Source organism: Malus sylvestris, chromosome 10 (assembly GCF_916048215.2).
Source record: "Malus sylvestris chromosome 10, drMalSylv7.2, whole genome shotgun sequence".
Classification (NCBI taxonomy): Eukaryota; Viridiplantae; Streptophyta; class Magnoliopsida; order Rosales; family Rosaceae; genus Malus; species Malus sylvestris.
This window is the reverse complement of record NC_062269.1, coordinates 32,665,642-32,680,146: the sequence shown is the minus strand read 5'-3', so window position 1 is coordinate 32,680,146 and position 14,505 is coordinate 32,665,642. Positions and strand designations below refer to the sequence as shown.

The 14,505-nt window shown below is 36.4% G+C and overlaps 1 protein-coding gene across 1 annotated transcript; it reads right to left on the bottom strand.

Annotated features, from left to right (window-relative positions):
• Positions 1 to 10,888: 10,888 nt before the first annotated feature.
• Positions 10,889 to 11,353, bottom strand: LOC126584472 (exosome complex component RRP45B-like). Its single transcript, XM_050248837.1, has one exon. The coding sequence runs from the start codon at positions 11,351 to 11,353 to the stop codon at positions 10,889 to 10,891; it is 465 nt and encodes a 154-aa protein (XP_050104794.1).
• Between the last annotated feature and the right edge of the window lie 3,152 nt (positions 11,354 to 14,505).

Below are 14,505 nucleotides of genomic sequence, written 5' to 3'. Positions count from 1 at the left end.
CATGAGAATGATATCTCAAACAATGATAATATAAATGTTAAATAATTTACTGCAATCACAACGACCCACGTCAACTAGAAAAATGACATCATTTGCCACGAGTACTATCAAATGTCCAAGACTTTGGGTTCAACCTTTCATTTCTTCATGCTGCATGTTTATAGTTTATGCTATCCCAGAAAAAAAAAATTGAGGACTATCTAGTATATCATTCCTTTGTATATGAAAAATAATGTGGTCAGTTACGATAGTACAAATTATTTTATTGAATCTTTCTTTTTATAAAAAAATGAGGACAACTGGTGGCGAATTACAATTATCCATCTTGTTCGGGGCACCTTATCTATGGTCACGATCAAACAAATTCATAGCTTACAAAGTATGGGACTGAACTGATGATATTTTATTGAATGTTAAAGCAATAGTACTTGTGCTGTCATTTTACTCCTTTGTGCGTAGATTGATATTTATTATATTGTCACTTTTGTTATTATGTAAATTGTCAACAGTTGGATATCTTTCCATTTCCAGTAATTACAATTAAATAGCATATCCGGCAATATTTACATGGAAAATAACCTAATACGTCCCAAAATTTATCCTTAAGTTGTATTTTTATTTCTTTTGTGTAAATTCAACCAATACACAAGAGCAAATGTTTAATTATTTGCAGAAATGATGTGAGACCCGCACCCAAAATGAAGGGATTTTTCCTTGAGGATTGTACCCTCCTTGACACATAATCACAAAATGTGGCAAGATTTGAAAGATGAATACTCTTAAAACAATTAATAGTGAGATGGGAAAAACGTCAGGTTTTTATCTGAACATTGCAAAAAAAAATATTACAGCTCCAAATTACCTCATGATTTTAAAGCATCGTTTAATAGTAAAATCAACAAACTCAAACAGCGCACCTCTGGTACTTTGGTGTGGAAACTACCAAATTGACCTCACAACAAACAAACTCGCATATAGTGAGAATCATCATACTTACTTGTACCATATAAAGAGACTACGTACAAAGTTCGCTTGAAGAGAGTCTGCAAAACACAAGCAACTCTTATTTTGATTATTACAAACATAAACTAAATCTGACAAGATCACCAATCAGCACCACCTCTATAGAGTAAAATTAGGCAACACCATCAACCACTCCTAAAGATATCTACATCAACCTCGTGCTAATCAAGGCAAACCCCGCCACCCCCACCCATAGAGCTGAACAAGGCAAGAAAGGCAAACTATAGATCTAGTCAAAGAAGACATAGTAGATGCATTTCCCCCCCCCCCCCAAGCGTACATCTGGTACTTTGGTGTAGAAACTACCAAATTGACCTCACAACGAACAAACTCGCATATAGTGAGAGTCATCATACTTGCCTATACCATATAAAGAGACTGTTGTGCCTTGGCCCGTTCGTTAGTGCGGAAACGAGATTCAGATTACAACCTCACCAAATCACACTCAGTTGAACATAATAAAATACAAGAAATAAAGACATCGAGAAATTTATGAGGTTCGGCAAAAACATGCCTACGTCCCCGGAGAGATATTGCTCTTCACTATGAATAACAGTACAAGTACACATGAGTTAAATCAACATAACTCAATCTCGAATCCCTTGCACACCCACTCATAGAATTTTCCCAAGAGCCTCACTCTACCCCAAGAGTTCTTTCACTAGAATACTTTTCACTCTAGCTCTCTTGATTTTCTCTCAACCCATTTCAACCTTTCCCATGGGAGAGCCGGATGCTCTCCCCTTGGATGCTTCTATGATGCTTACCTTCCCACTTTCTAAACATTACTAAATGCACAAATATTGCATCTAGTTATAGGCATACACTAGCAACTATGCCAACAACCAAGACCAAAAAGTCTTAAGTTCACATGACATAATCATCACCTAGCCTACCTAGTATGCACCAAAGTCTATACCTAGTCTATAAAGTATAACTTTGCTTGTGGTAGTCACCATGTCTTCAATTGTTGTCAACACATGACTCATAATTACTCACAAATGTACGAGCCAAACACAATAATCTCCACCTTGGCGAATACACCATGCAAAAATCCTTGCACCCATCACCAAAGCCCATTGGCCTTACGTACCAACATACACACCCTGAATCAACCTCGTTGGTCCTGTTCCGATTCAGTCACTGCCAATGCATGTGCAGCTGCTGCAAGCTAAAATTCACCATTTAGCTTCAGACAGGATCTCGACACACCTTCGTCTCCTCCAACAGGTTTTCCTCCTCTTTATTGTCTGTAACCTGGAAACTCGTCAGCGCGCCCGTTTCCAGCAACAACCCATCGAGCCAGACAAAATTCCCACACTTCCTTCTTCCTCATGACCATCTCATCACCTGTGAATCCCATAGCTCCACCTGCTGCAAAATCCCTGCAACACTTGAGGCTAAACATCACTAGGAAAAGTGTTGCTTCGAGTACTTAGAGGGCATACTCGAAGCCTTATGCCACAAACTTGCTACAACCCGGCCTTGCACCGTAGCACTGTGGACCCTTGCCTCCAAAACCGGATCTGAACCTGCTGTCTCTCTCAGATCCTCTTTCCAATTTGCTTCCACGATTCCAACCTTGAACAGCTAAAGCAGTCTTGTGCCCACCATCATCCATGGTCATCTTCTTTTGTGTATCATTCCACACCAAAGAAGCTTGCACCTGCTCCAAACTTATTGTATCTTTCCATGCAGTAAAGTTTCACAAGGTTCTCGTACAAATATGAAAGTGAGGTAAGAAGAAAGAGGCATTTGTCTTCTTCCTCAACATCAACTTTCGCAGTTGATCCAAGCATCCCTGAACATGTCTTTCATTTCTTCGGGCTTCATTACTCTCATCTGCCAAGAGCAAAACAACCACTCCCATTAAACTGCTCAACTGAAAATTCCATGGTGAATAAATCTAGACCTCCAACGAACCAAAGCCTCCAACAATGCTCTGATACCAATTGTTGTGCCTTGGCCCGTTCGTTAGTGCAGAAACGAGATTCAGATTACAACCTCACCAAATCACACTCAGTTGAACATAATAAAATACAAGAAATAAAGACATCGAGAAATTTATGAGGTTCGGCAAAAACATGCCTACGTCCCCGGAGAGATATTGCTCTTCACTATGAATAACAGTACAAGTACACATGAGTTAAATCAACATAACTCAATCTTGAATCCCTTGCACACCCACTCATAGAATTTTCCCAAGAGCCTCACTCTACCCCAAGAGTTCTTTCACTAGAATACTTTTCACTCTAGCTCTCTTGATTTTCTCTCAACCCATGTTCAACCTTTCCCATGGGAAAGCCGGATGCTCTCCCCTTGGATGCTTCTATGATGCTTACCTTCCCACTTTCTAAACATTACTAAATGCACAAATATTGCATCTAGTTATAGGCATACACTAGCAACTATGCCAACAACCAAGACCAAAAAGTCTTAAGTTCACATGATCTAATCATCACCTAGCCTACCTAGCATGCACCAAAGTCTATACCTAGTCTATAAAGTATAACTTTGTTTGTGGTAGTCACCATGTCTTCAATTTTTTTCAACACATGACTCATAATTACTCACAAATTTATGAGTCAAACACAACAGAGACTACGTACAAAGTTCGCTTGAAGAGAGTCTGCAAAACACAAGCAACTCTTGTTTTGATTATTACAAACATAAACTAAATCTTACAAGATCACCATTTAGCTCCACCTTTACAGAGTAAAATTAGCCAACACCGTCGATCACTCCTAAAGATATCTACATCAACCTTATGCTAATCAAGGCAACCCCCACCCCACCCATAGATCTGACAAGGCAAGAAAGGCAAACTATAGATCTAGTCAAAGAAGACATAGTAGATGCCCCCCCCCCCCCCCCAAAAAAAGAAAAAAGATCTGACAAGGCAAGAAAGGCAAACTATAGATCTGGTCAAAGAAGACATAGATAGCTACTATGGAGAGACAAACCATATAAGGCAAAAACAATCAAAACAAACCTTACAAAATAGTAGGGAAACACAAATTTACACAGAACGATAGAATAAGATTATCTGTAGAGAGGTTCTAGGAGATCTCTAGTTTCTTACGGCTCTCTCTTGTTTTCCCTTTGTTATGCGGCTAGAATTTTAAAATTTTGGTTTGTTATTCTTTTTACCTTTAAGTTGAACAAGAAATCTCATTAAATTAATAAGTGAGTAATATTGCATTGATTAATCTAAACAAAGATATATAGAGGAATATCAAAATATTTTAAATGTCATAAATTGTTCGGATATTAAATATGTTACGGTGGTCGATAGGGAAGATTTTTGACTTTTCATGCAGTTATTAATTCACATGCTATACAGGTGAATAATAGTATTTCATGGACTTGTGTAGGTTATTAATAAATAGATACATAACTTATAACATGAGTGAATTAGTAATATCAGATATTATTAAAAATTAAAATATTAGATAAATTAGAGAAACAAGAAAGAAGCATAAAAAGAATGACTTCTTGTATTGCGATTGCCTCTTCTATGCTAAAGCTTCCTTATATCCATTTACATGAAGGCATAACAGTTTTTTTTATTAACAACGGCAACAGTCTGCAACAATTCCTCTAACTGCTTAATTAATCACACAAGCTTATATATAGTGACAAGTTTCACAATTTTACCCTTTATATCCTAACATCCCACCATGAAATGAGATTTCATTGGCATGTCCATGAACTGACACACTTGCGTTGACAGAAAAAAAAAAATTATATGGCCAATAGTAAAAGTAAGATTAACTATAGTTTTAAGAGAACTTTAACGAAAAGCTCCCGGTATTGTTTACTTTAACGAAAAATCACATTTTTACACTAAAAAGTCAATCCTGGTACTATTCATTTTACCCTTTATTTTGTCTTTATCGTTAAACTCAAAGTTTTCAAGTCATTTTTCATTAGTTTTCCTTAGTTTTAAACTACTAAGGACTATGAAGGTTTAACAACTTTCAATATATAATCTGTGGTATGGAAGGTACGATGTAGCACAGGGGTTGGAATCCAGCAGTAAATCAACTTTTATCATGCATGCATGCATGGTGAGTTGGTCCCTTTCATGTTAATGTTTGATCGTTCCCCACTACCGACTTAAAATAGTTAATCAAGAATAGAAGATGATCGTCGCATGCGGGATGCGGCCGCATGATTGGATATTCAACCTCAAGTGTAGGTATAAGACCAGCCCAAATTTCTCTGATATTTGACTTGTTCGTTCTGTATATTGCATAAGCTCCAGTACCATATCATCCTTTGCTCTCTTTTTTTTTCTTTAAATGTAGTGTAGATAATGAATCAAATAACTTTTGCATGAAAGTCTACAACTTTATACTAATTAACTCGCCAAATTTTACCCGTACTAAGGTAATCCAACCATCATTTAACCAACTTAAGAAAGAGTTGTAAATTACGTTATCTTACAACATCCAGAGAGGGTTAAGCTTCTTAAGCACATTGGTGCTAGAAATAAAAAAGGTTTGAAGTTTCCCAAGAGGTTGAATAGGGACTTACTTACGTACCTTTTTCCAGTTGCTCTAAATAAAAGAGTCCTCCTATGAGAAGCTTAGTAGAAATAAAAAAAATGGGTTTGTCAACAGCAGTTGGGCACGATGGGAATATTTAGCAATGTTGTTATTATTTTATATGAAGGTGAATAATCTCTCATCGCGACCAAAGGGACATTCGTACATATTTCGCCGGCTTAAGTACAATATGAGATCGAGTATTAAAAAAAATCATAATTTCCCCTTTGTTTTTTAATCGTTCCCGAGTTTTTTCACATGAAATAGCAAGTGGAATCAAGTGTACTGTGTGGATATGATAGTTATAAACGCCATGGTGACAAATCCTTGTCGTGTATATAGATTAGGTCACCCGCCCTAGTTCGTGCCTCTGAAAATGGTATCAGATGTATATATAATTGTTAGTTGATAGTTAGTATAATCCTTATGCCAAAACCAGCTACCCCATGCATGTCTAACATTGAGTGAGTAGTTTGGCAAAGTCTTTTTTCGGGATGAGCCGAGCAAAAGTCTATGTGAGAAAGACCCAAAAATAGTATTAATTGTTAACTCTTTAAGTCCCTTGGTTAGGGAAACTAATATTATAAGGCTTTTAGGGCCATTTGGTACCTAATATTGACATCTTTCCGTTTGGTTAGTAGAGTTCTACTAACCACTAAGACTTTTTATGAATATCCAATAGACAAAATCCAAGAGGAGAGAGTAAAACAAAGATCATCCCTGAAACTGAAAAAGTATTATGAAAAAAGAGGATATTCATCATAATTGAAACAGTTCCTTTTTTTAATCATTTTAAAGATCACTTTTATAAAATTTATTTGATTCAGAAAATTAGATATCCAAAATTAACCTTATTAAGTCTCGAATTATAGTGCTCGCAAGTATCTGAATCAGATGATAGCTAGTATATGAATCAGATGATAGCTAGTATAACGAATGACACAGATATCGTCCCACAAATATCAAATTGATTCTAAAAATCTTAAATTGAAACAAATTATAATTGAAAACTTTTAATGGAAAAGATATGAGATTATGAATTAAACTGAAATATAAATTAAGGATGAAATTAAAACGCATGGAAATAAGAGATTAAAAACATAAGAAAACAAGACCTATGGCATCCGAATTCATCGTAACCAATTCTACTCAACCCCTTAATATGTTATGCACAAGTAACACCTAAGGCATCTGGTTGCATCAAAGGTATCCTTACATATTGTTAACCACCTATGACATCTAGACGAATTTAAACAAGTAAGAACCCATTAGCTTTATGAAAATCGTTGAAAAATCACACAAACCCTAATTGTATGGCATCTACAAGAAATTCATGGTATCGACTGCAACTTGCATGTAATCAACTTAACAAAACCTAGATGGTGATCAAGCATCTAAATAAAATCCAAGCGCATTACGAATAGCATAAGATACTCAAAATTGATGCAAAGCTTGATAATAACAATGCAAAAAAAAAAAAAAATTAAGTATTCATAATTAGACTACATCGTAGCTCTAAAAAAAATTCTCTAAAGTATCTTCCATTTTGTGCCGCAGCCCTATGTTTTGTTCTGTCTCTTTTTCTCTCAAGAAGAAAGAAACTCCTTATATAAAACTCACGGCAAGGTAAGGGCAATTTATTTCTTAACCTAATCGACTTAGGTCAAACTAGTATTAGATCTCCCCTCAAATAACTTGGACAGCTATTTCAAATTCTCTATAACCGAGCCACTACTTTCCTTTGCTTGCTTCAACACAACTTCAATATTGTTATCGCTTCGACTCGGATCATCAAATCCTTTTGCATGGAAAAATTACTCTAAGCACCCCAAAAGCTTGTTTTTCTCTTCGTTTTCGTGTAACTCTGAGCACCCTATCATGTAACCCATTCGAAATACAATTTTTATGAAAATATTCGTTAAAAATAAAATATGGACACATCAGAGCTATGCGGCATGCCCCTAACTATGTATATGGGTTTTAAGTATTAATTTTCAACCGTATGTGAGCTTTTCAATCGTGAACAGGATGGGGTTATATTGACTAGGGCTTGGATCAATTTTTTATTTAAAAGTTTAAGTTTCAAAAGAGTTCGATAGGTAGCTACCGATTCTTACAAAATGAAACTAACTAATACACATTCACTTTGGTCATTTGGGAGACTAGTATATCATGCATGCCGTCTATTTTTCAAATGGAGTGACTAAACTCGGAAGTTTGTTTATATGTTCATGGTTCAAAAGGGGCAGCATGGTGCATGGCCTAATGTAGTTACTGATTATTAATTTATTGTAAATACTAAATGGCAACGGATATGTTTTGAATTGTAGGCAAATAAACTATCAATTTTTTTTTTTGCAAAATAAAGAATGGACATGCATTAATATTATTAAAAATACATCAACAATATGTCAATACGATTTGTTGTAAGCGATTAAATTATCAATAATATATCGACAATTTGCATTCATAATATATATAACTGCTCTATAGAGACTATATATTACCTTTGCACACAAAATCTATTCAAATACGTACTTTAATGCCTTGATGAGAAGACGTGATCATCTCAGGAATTTTTAACTTGGACAGAAGGTATATGGACAAATGATTTTCATTTCAATAAATCCTTATCTCAGGCCTTGTAAAAATAAATATTACCTTTAAAAACGATGAAGATGAAGTCATAGTCAACTCTAGTCGTAAGCTTTGTTGATGCACAAAACTGGAGGTCTTGGAACAACGTAAATCCGACTATGAATCTGCAAGAAATGTAAATAACACAAGATATATCGTGGTTCACCCCAATGTTTGGGCTACGTCCACACTGATATTGTATTTCTCTGAGATGATTGAGAGGGAGAGAGAGCTTCCTTATGTGAGGATGAGCTTCTCTGAATATAAGAGGGGATGTGAGACTCTCCCTAATTGTGAGGGTGAGGGGTCCTTTTATAGAATAAGGGTTCCTCACTTATTACATATTTGCCCCTTCCTTTATTACATAATTACATTTAAGTCCCCCGAGTATTTATACGAGGTCTAAATACGGAGGCCCTAAGTATAGTATAAACAGTAGTCCCCTAAGTCTTTAGTCAAGAGAGTCTTTTGGCTGGAGACTTGAAATTCAATCCATGTGTGGGCCGAAGTAACTAGATGTTGTCTAGAACTGATACTCGATATGAGGCGGTGCCCAATCTAAAATGATGTTCAACTAGAAGTAGCATATGTTGCGAGGCTGCTCTACTTGTGGCTTATGTTGCCTTGGTTGGCTCGGCTTGTGGCATTTGAAGGTGAGGGAGTCCCTTTTATAGAATAAAGGATCGCTCTTCAATACATAATATGGGATAGAGTTGATGCTCACGGCGAGGTGGTTGCTCAGTAGGTAGCAATGCTCTCTAATGATGGTGAGGGAGTCCCTTTTATAGAAAAATGGCTCGCTCCTCAATATATGAATAACGAGCTAGAGTTGATGCTCTCTAATGATGGTGAGGGAGTCCCTTTTATAGAATAAGGGGTCGCTCCTCAATACATGAATAATGGGCTAGAGTCCCCCAAGTATTTTTCATGAGGCCCAATTGAGGCCCAATATATGGTACATAATGTAGTCCCCCAAGTCTTCAGTCAATAGAGTCTGTTGGCTAGAGACTTCAAATTTGATCCATGTATGGGCCGAAGTGGCGGTTGTCCGAATGTGGTATTTGTATACCCTGCACTGAAGCTTTGTAGGTGAAGCTTTGCAAGTGAAGCTTTGCAAGTGAAGCTTTTAAAGCTGGAGCTTTGTGAATGAAGCTTTTGAAGCTGAAGCTCTCGTAGCTGGAGCTCTGTAAATGAATCTTTCGAAGCTAATTGACATGAGTGATGCTCATGAATGTTTATGTTGATTGACATAAGTGATGCTCATGGATGTTGACATGAGTGATGCTCATGAATGTTGACATGAGTGATGCTCATGAATGTTGACATGAATGATAGTCATGAATGTTTATGTATGATTGACATGAGTGATGCTCATGAATATTTATGTATGATTGACATGAGTGATGCTCATGTATAATTTTGAAGTATTAGACGTACTTTTAATCATCTGGTTGGTGATAATAGCGGCAGGCTGCCGAATAATTTTGGAGTACTTGGGCGTACTTTTGATCACCTGGTTGGTGATAATAGCGGCAGGTTGCCGAATAATTTTGGAGTACTGGACGTACTTTTGATCACCTAGTTGGTTATAATAGAGGGCCTGGCTCTTTTGGGCATATGGGCATTCAACCTCCTTATAGTATTGCAGCCCATTATTTTGGGCTTACAGTGTTTTTTTTTTTTTTTACCCTCTAATGGGGGGGTTTATACAGATATCTGCGAAAGATAAGAAAAATATATTACATCATTCAAAATAAAGGTTTTGACACAAAAGGTTCGACAGTTGCAGATCGTTAGTGCATACTGCACTTACTACATACTGGGTTGTTGCAGATCTTTTTCCATGTGTGTATTGTGCCTACTGAATGTTTTACCTTTTTCTTTCTCTTTATTTTTCTTTCTTTTGGAAAATGACAGACAAGGGAATAATGGGAGTCCCTCTTTTATTTTTTTTACTTTTGCTTTCATTTTCTGCGTTGCTTTTGCTTTCGTTTTCTGCTTTGCTTTTGCTTTACCCCATCTTGAGATGATGGGCCACGAAGGCCGGTAGCTACTAGCTGTCATCGTCAATATTTTGGTCATTGAGAAGATACATCAGTGCACTTGGAAAGAGCATATCACGCTACTGTCTGGAACAAGATTGGCAAACGTCTTCTCCTTGCTCACATCCAGGACCTTGCTCATTGCCAAAGGCTTCACCATGGAAAATGCCAGAAGAGGTGGTAAGGAACCAGGGGAAGGAACCCTCATGAGATAAACTCTATCATTCTCCGTCACAGCCCTCTGCAGTCGGCGTACTTGAAGATCCTCTAGGCCCCACACCGACGACCGTATCAAGCTCAATGTCGACGACAAGTACTTCGAAATGACGTTAAAAACGATCCAGGCAAATGGACCCGACTCTCTCTTAGCGGCCTTATCGAACCGCTCCACCGACAACCCGAACTTGGTTTTCATAGACCAGGATCTGGAGATATTCTCCGTCATCCTCTCGCTTCTCCGATCGGACAGCCTCCCTTCCACGGCTCACCGATTCTCTAAGCAAGAGCTCACTAATGAAACCCTCTACTACGACATCGAGTCATAGCTCAAGTCAGTGATGTCGCCGTTGTAGGATCCAAATCCGACGCAGGACTCCACTTCTACGATTTCTCAGGCGTGCTAAACCTGGGGTCGATTCACTGGACCGACTCGGAAGATCCCAGAAGGCGCGAGTCACCGCCATTGTCGACTAGTTGAGCTCTGTCTTCGCGTCGTTTGATTGCCCCCGCATAGAGAATTGCATACTCGTGATCGACAAATCGACTCTCAAAATCGTATCCGAGCTTGATTGCAGACTCGCCGGGGCGACCTGGCTTAAATGAAGGGTCGGCCATTGGGGAGAACTCAATGAAGATGGAGAGAATGCCATCATTGGGCCTGTCGCTGTAGGGCTGGACAAGCTGGGCAGTGATGATGGCCATTACGTGAGTTTGGCCCAACTGGACCTCTGTCGAGCCCTCTTCTTTGCCGAATTTGATAGTGAGGTTACTGCAGTCAAAGGGTCGGCGGTCGTCGGCTCGGAGGTCGGCGAGTAGAGCGGTCTCGATGAACTTCTTATGGTTCAGCGTGAGATGCGATGTGTTCGCTAATCTTTGCTCCATTGGAGAGCCATTTCTGGGTTTCTAGAGAGAGAGAGATGGGACTGGGATTTTGGTTTGGTGTTTCTGCTGATTCACGGTGGATAGTGTGAGATTTGATGAAAAAATGAAAGAGAACCGACATAGTTTTTTGTGTCGATTCCCACAGATGGCGTCAAATGTTGATGCACAAAACTGGAGGTCTTGGAACAACGTAAATCCGACCGTGAATCTGCAAGAAATGTAAATAACACAAGATGTATCGTGGTTCACCTCAATGTTTGGGCTACGTCCACACTGATATTGTATTTCTCTGAAAGGATTGAGAGGGAGAGAAAGCTTCCTTATGTGAGGATGAGCTTCTCTGAATATAAGAGGGGATGTGAGGCTCTCCTTAATTATGAGGGTGAGGGGTCCTTTTATAGAATAAGGGATCCTCACTTATTACATATTTGCCCCTTCCTTTATTACATAATTACATTTAAATCCCCCGAGTATTTATACGAGGTCTAAATACGGAGACCCTAAGTATGGTATAAACAAGCTTCTCGTCTCTTGCAGATATAATATGTTCGATTTATAACAAGTTGAAGTCCAATAATGAGCTATTTTTCTTTGAAAGCAGTGACCACTATTTATAATGGCAAACAATCTTTACGATTCTCCTATAGAATTCACATAGAACAACAAAATAGTCTCTTTATCAAATTATAAGTGGTAAAAACCAGTGAAGAAACGAAAAGAAATAACCAGCTATAACAACAAAATAGTCTCTTTAACAAAATAGTCTCTTTAACAAAATAGTCTCTTTATCAAATTACGATTCCTAATTTCATGTAAATTAGGATAAAGTAATCTTATTTTCATAAGACTTTTCTGCATCAATTTGAAACAACCAGCTATAACAATCACTTACATACTCATATTCTTACAAGTATGAATTTTTTTTTTTTTTTTTTTTTTGTACGGGATGTCTATTGACAATTGTATATTAAAAATGGATGCGTCATCCCATATTATCAATAAAAATAATGTTTTGAGCAACATGTTAATGCATTTCATAGCCCAAAAAACGGGAAGAAACGAAAAGAAATGCACACTCCTCACTCTAATGTGCCCAGATGCTTAATTTAATCATTTAAAAAATGAATTTTATACTGTAGGTATATATTTTTAATAATATTAAAGAGATTAAATTTGGAGGCTAAATTTGTAAACTAAATAATGTGTCATCAATAGGAATAAACATGTTTATCAACGTTTAAGTAATAAACTAATTATCAACTTCCATGTTCTTTAGTTTTTAAAACTAAATCTCCAAATTTTATCTCTAGCATTACCCATATTTTTTTAGGGGTGTGCTATCCACACACCCCATTTTACTTTTCTCACACCTCTTGATCATTTCTGTCCGTTGATCTTCTTCAATTCATTCGATCCGACGGTCGAAAATTAAAAAGGTGTGTGAGAAGTAAAATAGGGTGTGTGGATATCATACTCCTTTTTTTATTGTGAACTGCTTTTTTGATAAGTTGTGAAGTATAAAGTAGGGACTCTTTTTTAATATTCCGGGAATCGGTATTCTAAATTTTTTAATCATTAAATCTTTAATTTAAAGGAAAACTAATAAAAAAGAATTTGAAAACTTTGAGTTTTAACGATAAGGACAAAATAAAGGGTAAAGTGAATAGTACTATGATTGATTTTTTTAGTGTAAAAAATATGATTTTTCGTTAAAATGAACAATATGAAAAACTTTTTGTTAAATTTTTCTTATTTTAAAATATAAAAATATTTAACTGTTAAAAGGTCTGAGTAATCCGTACCGCATGAATGTTTGGTACAAAGTAGGAGTTGACTTATAAAAACAATAAGGCTAAATTGGATTGTTCATCCCCGTGGTCATAGGACACTTACATCATGACCCCGTGGTGAAAAAACTAGGAATTAAACCTCTGTGGTCTATAATGTTAGCAAATTTAGTCCAAAAGTAAGATTTATGTTAAATGACTGTTAAAAGTTGGGGTAAAACTGTATTTTCAGTTCCAATTAACATTGAATTGGGGCTTTTTTTTATTTAAAAAATTAAGCATTATTTTTTTTGTTAATTGTTATAAAAAAAATTATTTATTTTAAATGTCAATTGGAACTGAAAATACAGTTTTACCCATACTTTTAACAATCATTTAACAGAAATCTTACTTTTGGACTAAATTTGCTAATATTCTTGACCACAGGGGTTTAATTCCTAGTTTTTTTCACCACGGGGATCATCATGCAAGTTTCCTATGACCACGGGGATGAATAATCCAATTTGGCCAAACAATAAAGTAGGTACATTGACATATAAAAAAAATTAAAAATTAAAAAAACTATAAAGTAGGTACATTGTATTGATTAGTAATTGAGTACCAGGTTTGAGCCTTTGGTAATGCTCCTACAAATATTTATCAAATCTATGACATTGGGTTATTCTTATTCCGCCAAGACTTTTACTTAATTTTGTATTATATTTTCTTTCAAAGCGCATTGTTTTATTTCTTGTGTCAAAGAAAAAAAAACTAATACTATATATATGTTAAAAAAAAAACTTTTTGTCAAACGATAGATTTTTATCGACAAAATTTAAACTTACACATTCATGTAAAAACTCAATACCTTTTAAAGACTATTGGTAATTGACCACTTGCCAATATATGTTAAAGAATATGAGAACAATTACTTGTTTTCACCCGAAATAATACATTATTGTTGAAAAATATAAGTTCAAATGGGGCAGCATGGTACGTGGGCCTCTTTATTCTCTGTGCGCAGAATGTGCCGCATGGCCTAATGTAATTCCTCACTATTTTATTGAGAGCATGGGTTCCCGAAATTTAGTTGAAATAGAGTCAGCTTTGAATTGTTGTGTTTTTTTAATTGTTTTTATTGTACTTTAAGAATAATCAATTATAAAATAAAGCAGTTTAACATTTAATTAATTATATTTTTAAAACGTTTTGAGTATGAAAAGTAGTGTAAATGCGCTTGGTAAATTTTAATGTAAAAGTAATAAAATTGTATATGATCACAAGAATAGACATGGTAATTGGAGCGTTGACCGCGACGATGGTGGCGGTGGTGGTACGAGCAATGATAGTGGTGGGCGTATGGTGGTGATGCCAATAGTGGGTTGT